Here is an 11,885-nt window from a genome sequence, read left to right as displayed (position 1 = left end):
CCATGTGTCATGTTATATTTCAGCTTCAGTTATTTAGATGACGGTTCTCAGTCTTGCTTAATATATGAAAATCGAGCACGCAAAGTCACATGAGGATGCAAATGAATATTACCTCAAATGATCCCTGGCAAATATGTACATTAAAGCTCTTGAAATAGCCAACTTAGTATCAGGTAAACAGCTGCGGTGCAGAGAGGCACTCCAGAAAGCAGGATCAGTTAAATCTTTGGTTAACCCTGAAGTGAGAAAAACTTGGATTTCAGTTCAAGAGAATTCATAAACACAACCTGCAGCATCAAGTTCTGATCTCAGAATTAAATCTGTATGTCCTCGAGTGGAGGATATATCTGTTTCCAAAACTGATTGCACCGAGACAACTATCAGAACAGTCTCAACAAATTGCATCACTTGTTATCTTAATTTAAATGGCATGAAGCTTTAGACACGATGAATCAATGAAAAGTGATCTCTGTCAGTCATGATGTGATTGAGATTTGTATTGCAGCAGCAAAAAGTTGAAAGTTTGTTTCAATCAGGTGTCTTCATGCGGTTGAACCACGATGCAGTGACTTTATATACACTGAATTAGGAGAAACTAAAGTTCCTGAGCGGTGTCAAGTTGGTTGTTTGCCATGATGCAAACTGATTAAAGAAGAAGTATAATAAAATAAGGCCAGTCAATCACCACGGGGATGCTGAGCAACATGTAGTACCACATGTAGGTTGCGTTGTGATTGAATTGCAGGATTTTGTCTGCAAAGTTGATTAAAATTCTAATGACTTTTTCTGATGAAATTCTGACTGTGGCAGACAGAGGTGACTGTCAGGATTCTGTCTTGATATCAATGATTTGTACAATTATCAAATCTGAGGGTCTAGAGTCTAAAGTTACAGTCTGAATGACTTAAATAATCAAGCTCTGCTGCTCTGACATGTGGGTGTCAGGGATCAAAGTACAAGTCAGATCTCTTAGTTCAAATCAAACAAGATTTGTGACATCAAATGACCCCATGGCCCCTCAAAAGCAAAGGAAATTGGAATCAAGTGTCACCATTTGTTTCATCCTATCCCTGCCAGTGTTTCATACGACCCTACTCACCAAGTGCAAACTTGAACCAAATTCGGTGATGCATTCACCTCGTGCATTTCAATTCTAACAATTGCAGAAATCAGAATGTTCTCCTAAACACCACATCAAACAAACATTTTCAGAGTAGACGTACTTCTACCACACTTCATGAAATATTTTTCAGCCTTGTTCATGCGTTATCTTCATGTCATCTGTGAAGAAATCTTTCTAGTTTGCTCAAGAAACAGCTGCACTGTTCAATTAAATCAGGCATTGTGCAGCAATATACCAGTGTTTGATACATAATCAAGTTAAATCCACGGACGATGCCATTGCCTTCCTGCTCCACACGGCCCACCCATCTGGACTCTGGGACGGAGAACTGTGAGAATGCTGTTTTTGGATCACTCGTCAGTGTTCAGCACCCTCGTTCCCTCCAGGCTGGTCACTAAGATGAGGACTGAACTCTTCCTTGTGTAGGTGGGTCCTCAGCTTCTTGACTGGCAGACCACAACTGGTTTGTGAGGGCAACCACACTTCACACCACCCTCAACACCGGAGCCCCTCAAGGGTGTGTGTTTAGCCCCCTGCTATACTCATTCTAAACTCACGACGGCTTGGCCACATCTGATGACAACATCATTGTCAAGTATGCTGACGACACACCTGTGTGTCGAGAGGGCGTGCATGAGTGAGATCTGTCACCCAGAGGACTGGTGCCAGCAACAACCTTCAGATGAACAACAGCAAAACTAAAGAGATGCTTGTGGACTTCAGGAAAGCAACAGAGGAGCTACAGCCGCCACACCACCACCATCAGCGGGTAATCATGAATTTACTTATTTGCGTTTTTTTCTTTATACAGTTGTCCTTTGTTGTTTTGTAGTGTGTAAGCATCCCAATGAGAACACACCACATATTTGACTGCACATGGTACAATGTATGACATGAATGTGAAGAATAAAGCTCAATGGCTTTGATTCGTATTGTGGAAAAGCTTAATCTAAGAATGGATTTGGTGACACCCCTGGACATCTCCTAGGCTAACTGGTTATTCAACAACTGACAGAGGGAAAAGAACGTTTCACACAAAAAGCTTTACATTTTTCTTTTTTACTGTAGCCTACATAAATAAAAACATTAAGTAAAACCGGGTAGGTTTAAGTAAAGAAATGTAAATTTCATTGCCTTTAACTGACAGGTTGTATGTTTTCTGCAAACTTAAAGTCCCTCAGAAATACCAAACATCTGAAATGAAACATTTGAATCATTAATAAATGTCTACAAAAGCTATATCGAATAAAATGGAGGAAAATAGTTTTAAGTTATTTGCCCTTCTTTTAGCCTTCCAGGCAAGCCTCGTATTTTGACCCAGGTAGCCATTGAGCTTTGTTAAACTCTACTTGTGATCTCATCTGTATCTCACCTTGACCTACATCCCAGTGTAATGAAATGTTAACCAATATTTGTGTTAATTATTGTAACTGGTAGGCCGGGGGGAGTGGGGGTGGGGGTCACAAATGAAAGGACCAACCCCCATCGGATCAGAATCGGGTTTGAAATATACTCCGTTTCCCGTAATGCAACGGGTTGTAGTTAGTTACGCCAATGCATCTTGGGAAGAAGAAGGTGTTGTCGTAGTACAGAGAAAAGTCCTTGAGTGTGAGATGGTTTTATCGACCTCAATTTCGCAAATACAATTTTGAGAAATTATTGCGGTTGTTGATAAACTCATCTGGTGAGCTGCTTTACGTTGAGTTTCGATTGGTTGATTTTTTTTTAAGTGGCGTTTGTGTAATGCAGACGCGTGTATCGTTATCCAAATAACGTACAAACATTTAGTTCCAACGTTGTGGATAGACTATATACATATCGATTGGTGTGTGTGAATACAATATCAGCTTTTTTATTAACTTGAAATTTTTATTTTTGCTTTTTTGCAGTGATTGTGTGCGTTCCAGCACAGCGAAGTGAAATGGGAGCAGATAAAAGGTGAGCTAGCATCAACCCGGCCGCCATAGTTAGCACCGCTAGCTTCAGAACTGTTGGCTGTAGCGCTCGGTTGGAATATCAGATGAAAACAACAAGGGAGACAGCGCGGTGGTATTTAGACATTTCCATCACGTAAACACATACTGACGATACATTACTCGCTCTCTCTTTTTTTATGGAAAATTAGGTCAGCCTTTGTTGGAGATGTGTTTTCTCCTCACGGGTTCGCGATTACCTTTCATTCTACTCGATTATCAAGTAACAAATTCATGTTGGCAATGTTGTCCTTGCATTCTTAAAAGTATTGGTCATTGCGGGTGACTTATAAAGTGTATAAACTAACGAGTTCTTTTGAACGAGCCTGGGAGTAAAGAAACCGCTTTAATGTAAAAAGAGAGAAAGAGATCATCCTCAGATTCTGAACGGCTCTTAAATGAGCGCTGTACTGGAGATTGGTGTCTTTTGTGTTATGTATTTCTGCGTCGGTTATCGTTGTCCTGTTTTTTGTTTTCTTTATTTATGAAATTTGGCGAGAGACCAGTTTTTTGTCAATATTGTCTCTTCATCCTAATTGGGATGGGCCAAATATTTGGCATCGCGTGGAAATAAAAACTAAACTAACTGGTACCTCCCATGTGATATTTTACGGACACACACACACACATATATTGTCTGGTAGGTGACAATGCTTTCCCTTTTAAAATGTAAGTTGGTTTATGAGTGAGAGAAGCCGGTGATTGAAATTACAAAACGAGATCAATTGTGGAGGAAACTGTAAATGATTTTATGTGGAAAATGTCGGACTTGCCTCAACGCAGCAACTATAAATTGCTCCTGTTGAGAAGCGTTTTGAGATTCAAGCATTGTGCTGTCGAGTCTGGCATGAAAATCTTATGTAAGAATTGTCATCCATGCCATGGAAGCAGTTGTTAAGCAGCTGCATCCTGTGTGATGGCCACTTCAGTTTAATGGAACCGTACCGGTTTCTCACATGGAGTCATGAGAAGAGCTTCTTTCTTCACTGTCTTCAGGATCCACAGCAGAGCCACAAGGCAAAAGGGCTACTTTATTTAAAACTCTATCACCAGTGACTTGTTAATGTGTTGCTGGTTTTTTTTCATGTTACTTGATACAGCACGTAAGCTGTGAAACCATGGATGATGGCAAGTCTGCCAATACTAACTATTATTTCCTTTCGAGTGTTATTTCATTTCTGAGAATATTTTTCAAATAGTTGGAAGTACTATTGTCAATAGGGAGATGTCATGGAAGTGAGCGTTAGACCTACTGCAGTGCTTGACTGTATCCTCCATGCCTCTGAATAGGATAAGTCGAACTGAGCGTAGCGGCAGGTATGGCTCTGACCAGTCCCGCGATGAACCAGATTGGCGTGAGAGACGAGAGCGTGATCAAGAGCGTGAGCACAACGCACGTCGCTGGGGGGATGAGAGACATGGCGAACGTTACGAAGGAGATCGTCGAGGATCAAGAGACAGTCCAGAGGTAGGTGTCACATGCCAGTTCTGTTAAACACACTTGGTTGGTGATGCCCAAAATTCAATGATGCACTCGCGTATTTGTCTTTAAAGCAAAGAGGTCGGAAGAGACGCAACAGTGATAAATCAGAAGATGGTTATCACTCTGATGGAGACTACCCTGAGCAGGATTACAGGAGAGAACCAGGGGAAGAGAAGAAGAGTAAGACCATCATGCTCTGGGGTCTGTCTCCTCATGTCACAGAGGAAGATGTAAGTCTACTGTTCCCTCATATAGACATTCAGCTCCTCTTTGATTTCAGTTTGATTCAGTACCACGATGGAAAGCTATTAAAATAGAAAGTTACTGTCTGTTGTTCAGATTTGCTTTGCCATTGACCAACTGGAGGGGCCCCAGCCAGTGGATGTCAGGCTGATGAAGAAGAAGACAGGTGAGAACTGGACACATGACGGACCCCAACCTTCCCCCAATCTTTGAGCCTAGGGCCAATCTGCTTCCATTCAGACCCATTTTTCCATAGCAACAAGAGAGATTTGTTACTTGAGAAAATGTTGATTCTAAGTCTCATCGTTTCCTTCCATTGTGAGTCCTTTTCATAAGGTAAGTAAGAATAGCAGTAGCAGTTTTGAGAAAAGTGAATTGGCAGACACACTTTGGAGTGTGGGGTGGAGAATGGTATTCAGCAGGATTCTTTGCTATGGTAAAACTCCTAAGGAGCAGCCTATTGCTTACCAAACAGGGCCTGGGTCATGAAGCAGTTTGTGGAACAGTTTGAAATAATATGCCCATGGACTCTTAACTAACACGCCTCCCGTCTATATTTGAATGCTGTCTCTAGGTATAAGCCGTGGTTTCGCCTTCGTGGACTTTTATCACTTGCAAGATGCTACCCGATGGATGGAGACCAATCAGGTTGCTTCACAATCGCCAAGTCTAGTTTTAATCTTGGGGATCTTGGAAAAGAAAAAAGAAAAAAAAAACAAAAAACCAAAAGGCAACCACAATGTCAGAATGTTGAAACCAATAACGTGTATGCTACAGAGCATAAAGATTTATTTGTTGGTTGATTGCATTCATGATTATTGCTGCACGATTATTTGAATACCCGTGTCTACCTCTGCAACTGCCTAAAAAAGGCAGCCGGATTGTTTTTGCACAGGACAGAAGTTGTAGAAAATGTGGTATTTTTTTTAAGATAGTTTTTGTTTAGATTTTTGGTAGTGAAACGGTTATTTGGAAAAAGGACATTTTCAGCACAAGTCCTTTGTGTTTGAGTGGGCATTTTTAGGTTGAAAACTGCGCATTTCAAAACTAGTAATTTGTACAGACGTTGCATTTGATTTAAAGACTTTTATACCAAATCGTGCAGTGCTATTCATGATAGATATCTTAATTTGTACTTAGGTGACTTTGTTGTAGTGCCAGTCACTTGGAATTGAAACGTCACTCTTGTAATTTATATCCTCTTTAATAAGAGTGAACACACAATATTAACCTTGAGGCATTATTAATCAGATTTCGTAGTATTTTAACTTACTTTTCAAGTCAACCCCTTGGTAGATGTTTTTTTATAACTTTTTTTTCCCCATTTTGTCTTAGTCATTTTCTCAACATTTTTTTTTTTTTTTTTTTTTTTTTTTGTGGGAAGCTCATCCCTGGTTTTCCAGAAAGCAGACACAATTGTTTATTAGGGTCACATTGTACACTCTGCTCCAGCTCAGCCTGGGCACTCGGGTCCCAAACACCTAAAGAACCCTCTCCACATCATGTTCACACACACACCACGTGCCTGTCTTTTAACACAAAGGCTTATGTGTTGGGGGGGGTCCCTCTCCCCCATCTCTCCCCTTCCAAAACTGCTTGCTCTTTTGATGAGATCAGTGCTCGCCACGAACACGTGATGGATACTTTCCCTCCTCTTTCAGAAACGTCTCATCATCCAAGGAAAGAATGTGGACATGCACTACAGTCACCCCAGAAACAAGTATGAAGATTGGCTCTGCAATACTGTAAGTTGGTCCTCCGTCTTGATTCATTATGCTGACAATGCTACCACACCGCACGAACACACACTCATATAAATGTTAGGTCTGTAAGTTGTTGCAGTCCTGTTAGCTTTATTTCCTGGCTCATCTACATAAGCGTTAAAGGTTAGGTGGTATCTCAGGTAAAGTATCCACCAATATAGACTACGTGTTCTCTGAGGCAGCACTGTTCAGGGCTGTAGTAGGTGTATAATAAAAATGATGTGAACGGTTACTTGCAGTGTGGCCTGTACAATTTCCGGAGGAGGCTGAAGTGCTTCAGGTGTGGAGCAGCCAAAACTGGTAAGTAGTTGAACCAACAAGAGGCCACTGACTCCGACATCCAAGAAGCAGCTGTGCTGGGATGCAGTGCTGTCTTTTGGAGTTGTAGAAGCCTAGTACATTCAACAACAGTGGTGTTGTAGATCTCGACCAATTCCATAACTGGGTGCGAGCATGCATTGCCACACTAATAAAATGCAAAATAGGGACAACACAAACCAGATGAGATAGTCTGTGATATTGTGAACACTATCTACATGGTGACACAGGTTTTAAATGCTTTAATATACTTCTCCAAGTTTTCTGAAGGTTATGTTAATGCACCTCTTACTTCTGTCGTTCTCTCAACAGAAGGCGAGACCAGCACTAATGCTGGAGTCCCCGAGACTCAACCCAGTGGAGATTTCTGTGGTGACAGTGAGTACTTCTATTTTTCCAAGACATGTGATGCCCCACTTTTACCCGTCAAGGGATGTTGTTTGTTTGATTCAGACTTTTATTTTGTGCAGCAATCATCCTGAGAAATATCGCTCCCCTGACGACCGTGGAAGCTATCATGACAGCCCTTGCACCGTATGCTAATCTTTCATCGAATAACATTCGCCTCATCAAGGACAAGCAGACAGGCCAGAACAGAGGATTCGCTTTTGTTCAGCTCTCTTCTCCTCTGGTAAAGAATTCTAGACATTTCTCATTTCGTCCTAACATCTTCTAACTCAGGGAGTTTCCTAAGATGCTAAAAATGTCATGACTGCTTCACAGGAGGCTTCTCAGTTGTTAACCATCTTACAAGGACTGCAGCCTCCCCTTAGGCTGGATGGGAAAACCATTGGGGTGGATTATGCCAAGAGTGCCAGAAAGTGAGTTTAACCACAAGCTTATATTGTTTGCGCTTTTGTGATAAGTGCAGTTCTTTAAGTTTTAATTGCGCTGGCAAATCGAGTATTTACACACTTGATCGTGAAATAACAATAAATGCACATTTTCCTTTTGTAGGGACCTCTTACTCCCCGATGGGAACCGTGTCAGTGCCTTCTCTGTTGCCAGCACAGCCATCGCAGCAGCCCAGTGGTCCTCAACTCAGGTTGGCACACATTCTATTAACATGCCGTTTATCCCCAAAGACCAGTATCAAAGTAACACGCTCCTAATGATGTTTTCTCATTTCAGCCCCAGCAGAGCTCAGAGGGAATGTCAGAGTACAGCTACTTACATGAAGGCTACACACCAATGCCACAGGTTAGGCCAACACACATTTAGCATGTCGCATGAGAACAGATAATAAAGGAGTCAATTTTGTCCCGTTGTTAAAGGTGGATTCAGTAAAACATGGCATCTAGTGGTGCCCAATGGACACTGCAACACTAACGTCACAAAACGTGAAACTGAATTAAAATCTGCACTCAATATTGCAGCAGGACTTCCATCAGGCCTTCTTCCAAGCGGCAGGAGCCAGCACCTCCCAGGAGAATGGGATTCTAGGAGGTAAACTATGTTCTGACGCTTTAAGATTTCATCACCATTCTGTTTATGATAGTGGTTGTAGAACGTATTGGGGATTGTATTGACTAGGTACTACTGATGGGTTTTTTTTCCCCTCATAAATGCATTTTGAGCTATATTTGCACAGAGATCCTGATTATCTGGGGAACTGACTTGAGTTTGATTGTTCCAACTGCAGCGGCCCCTGGTGTGAAGATAGTTCCAACCGCAGCTGGAGTTGTTATCTCGCAGACGATGCAAGTCTACCAACCGCACATCATAGCTCAGCCTGCTATTCAGGTAATCTATACATTATGTTGCTTATGACGCTGAAATGTGATTTATTACTCTGGACAGTATTATACAACATGATGTCATGACCCCTAAATAGCCACCACATATATTGCAGGCGTTGCCCCTCACGCAGCAACTGGAGGTGAAACCCCAGACGACAACACATGTTGAAGCCGTGTCAGTGCCTGTAGCCACTGTCACAGCTGCTAGTACACTAGCAACTACTGGACAGACAGACGCCACCCCTGGTATGAGCTCACAAGAACCCACCCCACCCTCCAAATATCATGATGAATATTTTACAATGTTGCCTTTGGAACAGTTGTAGTTGGAGAACAACATGCAAGTCTTAACTTCCCTAATGTCATTTTTAATGTTTTAAAATTGACAGCCGCTCCTGATACTTCAACCTACCAGTACGATGAGTCTTCTGGTTACTATTATGACCCTCAGACTGGCCTGTACTATGACCCAAACACACAAGTAAGTAGTCTACTTCCACCACATGACTCACGGGGTTTTCTGTCATGAGTCAAAAGGATATTAAGATTGTTTGTTTGTGTTTTTCTCTTTTCAGTATTACTACAACTCTCAGACTCAGCAGTATTTGTACTGGGACAGTGAAAAGCAGACGTATGTCCCAGCTTCACTTGACTCGAATGCCGGACAAAATAGTAACGCACCAGGTGGCAAAGAGCCTCGGGAAGGAAAGGAGAAGAAGGAGAAGCCCAAGAGCAAGACTGCTCAGCAGGTACTGTGTTATCAACGCACACCTGTTGCCGGTTTTCCACATTACCGCAATACAAAGATCTATTAATTTTTGTGTGGGACTTGCTTTATTTTTTACATTTAAATTCCTTAAAAAAAAATACCTTGGCTACAGCATAGTGGCATGTGATCACGGACTGCAACAGCTGGGCCACTTTGTCACGTTTCCTCCCGGGCGTTTCCTCACACTCCTCCGGCCTAAGCTTTTTAAGTGTTAAATTAATTTGCATTGAATGTAACACATCAACATTCCTCTGCTCCAACATCAAAATGATTTGCTCCATTTCAAGTCACACAGTGGCTATAAACCAGGCTTAATCTTGATGAAACCTGTCTTGTCTTTTCAGATTGCCAAAGACATGGAGCGGTGGGCTAAAAGTCTTAATAAGCAGAAGGAGAACTTTAAGAGCAGCTTCCAACCTATTTCTCAAGAGGAGAGAAAAGAGGCCGCTGCTGCAGATGCCGGCTTCACACTGTTTGAGAAAAAGGTACCTCAGTACTTATAAATATTTGAGAAAGTTATACTGCAACAATACAAACATCGACATGAACATCTTAAACGGGTTATCTGATTTCTCAGCAGGCTGGAGTTCTAGACCGACTGACGCCTGAGACAAATGTGCCTGAAGAGGAACCACCAACCAGCTCTGTCAATGCTTCCAAGGTGAGCGCTTTCTCAGCCCTGTAGAATATTCAGTTGAAGTGATTTTTAAATGTAATAGTGTCCGTCTTTGTTTCTGCTAATGATATTAACACTCTGTTTATCCCTGGTGGTGGTGGTAGTGTGGCCTTGTGGCAGCCTACAGTGGAGACAGTGACCCTGAAGAGGGAGCAGCAGATCCTGATGGCGGAGATGGAACCCAGGACAAGATGACAGACTGGAAGAAGCTTGCCTGCCTGCTGTGCAGGAGACAGTTCCCCAATAAAGAGGGTTTACTCCGTCATCAGCAACTCTCCGATCTCCACAAGGTGGCATCACACAATCATTGTTTTCATGTCTAGATTTGATGTGTTGACTCATGGAGGTACTGATGGACATGTCTGGCTTCCTCTGTTCTAGAAAAACCTGGAGGTTCTGCGCAGATCTAAGATGAGTGAAGCAGAGCTGGAAGAGCTGGAGAGGAGAGAGACTGAGGTTGGGCTTATGAATCCATAACTCGTTGTTTCCTTGTCAAAGTGATAGCATCGTAGAGCTCAAAATGTGTGTTTTCTTCTGCGGACCAGATGAAGTACAGAGACCGAGCAGCTGAGAGGAGAGAAAAATACGGCATTCCTGAACCACCAGCACCTAAGAAGAAGAAATATACCCATCCAACACCAGTCATGTAAGAAACACTCACTTTATAAAATAATGCATCAGTGTAAAGTACACATTGTTGCCCAGTGCAAGTTCGATGTGTTGTTTTTTGTTTTGGTTTACCTGTTTCCTTCCTCCCATACAGAAACTATGAGCAGCCCACCAAAGACGGCTTGAACAGTGACAACATTGGGAACAAGATGCTGCAGGCTATGGGCTGGAAGGAGGGTAAAGGCCTCGGTCGCAACCAGCAGGGCATCACCGCACCTATTGAGGTATTGAACTATGGTGACACACCGATACTATCAGAATAAATCCTGTACGTGAATTTGTCAAGGTTTTGGTTGAGGTTTTGGGGATGAATTTTAAAAACACTCCTGTGTATTCTTTCTTAGGCGCAGATGAGAACAAAGGGAGCTGGTCTCGGCACCAAGGGCACCAACTACACCCTCTCAGCCTCTGACACGTACAAAGACGCGGTCCGTAAAGCAATGTTTGCCCGCTTCACCGAACTGGAGTGATGGCTTATGGTCCTGACCTGGACTGATGATTAGATGGTGAGGTGGAGTTCCACCAGGGGCCTGTATCACAAAACTTGCCCGACACGTCCTGGGTATCTGTTAGTGAAAACCTCACAACCGGAGTTTCGAGGCTGGTTAAATGAAGCCAGGTTTTCCCAGTCTAGCGAGGAACACGCTCTTAAATCCGATCCCGGGGAGAACGCTGGGAACTAAAACAGACTGTAAGTGTGTAAGCTAACAGATTTGCCCGTCGCCCAGAAGGCACATTGAGATCCAACTACAGTCCAAATTGGCTGTAACAGTCTTCAGAGTAAGTGACAGATGAATATGGAGAGATGTATTCGTTCGCCGCAGCCCAGCTCTCCTCCCTTGTGATACAGGCTCCATATCTCAATCAACTCCACGTCTTCATAATTTTGCCTCTCGTCAAAATGGCTAAATTGACATGATAGCAATGATCTGTAATTAAGGCCTGTGAAGACAGTGAATATAATTTATACATTGTACATATGCACAGTAAAAGTACTTTCCTTGTTTTACATATTTCTTTTATATTTTTCTGTGGTAATTGCGCCCCGCCCCCCTTTCAGCATGTGACAGATTGTACAGTTTATACAAAAGTTTTGTTTGTACAGAAAATAAATGGCACAAGAGACGAA

The 11,885-nt window shown here is 42.4% G+C and overlaps 1 protein-coding gene across 5 annotated transcripts; it reads left to right on the top strand.

The window, feature by feature from the left end:
* Positions 1–2,639: 2,639 nt before the first annotated feature.
* Positions 2,640–11,885, top strand: rbm5 (RNA binding motif protein 5). 5 transcript variants are annotated; one of them, XM_086199396.1, is made up of 25 exons: positions 2,640–2,731; positions 3,013–3,061; positions 4,387–4,564; positions 4,651–4,809; positions 4,919–4,988; positions 5,397–5,470; positions 6,484–6,567; positions 6,825–6,885; positions 7,216–7,281; positions 7,374–7,534; positions 7,627–7,724; positions 7,861–7,948; positions 8,035–8,103; positions 8,283–8,349; positions 8,546–8,646; positions 8,756–8,888; positions 9,032–9,123; positions 9,218–9,391; positions 9,756–9,896; positions 9,992–10,072; positions 10,192–10,377; positions 10,469–10,543; positions 10,633–10,733; positions 10,851–10,980; positions 11,101–11,885. In XM_086199396.1, the coding sequence occupies exons 1-25, from the start codon at positions 2,650–2,652 to the stop codon at positions 11,224–11,226; spliced, it is 2,646 nt and encodes an 881-aa protein (XP_086055522.1). In that variant the 5' UTR covers positions 2,640–2,649; the 3' UTR covers positions 11,227–11,885. The 5 variants fall into 5 exon arrangements, with proteins under 5 accessions (XP_086055522.1, XP_086055520.1, XP_086055519.1 ...); XM_086199394.1 differs by having other exon boundaries at positions 2,641–2,731; positions 9,989–10,072; XM_086199393.1 differs by having other exon boundaries at positions 2,641–2,731; positions 8,280–8,349.

The sequence above is a fragment of the Aulostomus chinensis genome, chromosome 3 (genome assembly GCF_037954235.1).
Source record: "Aulostomus chinensis isolate RoL2024-O1b breed Wild chromosome 3, RoL_Achi_v1.0, whole genome shotgun sequence".
In the NCBI taxonomy this organism is placed as follows: Eukaryota; Metazoa; Chordata; class Actinopteri; order Syngnathiformes; family Aulostomidae; genus Aulostomus; species Aulostomus chinensis.
Note: the sequence above shows the minus strand (reverse complement) of the source record. Positions and strands in the feature narration are given on the sequence as shown.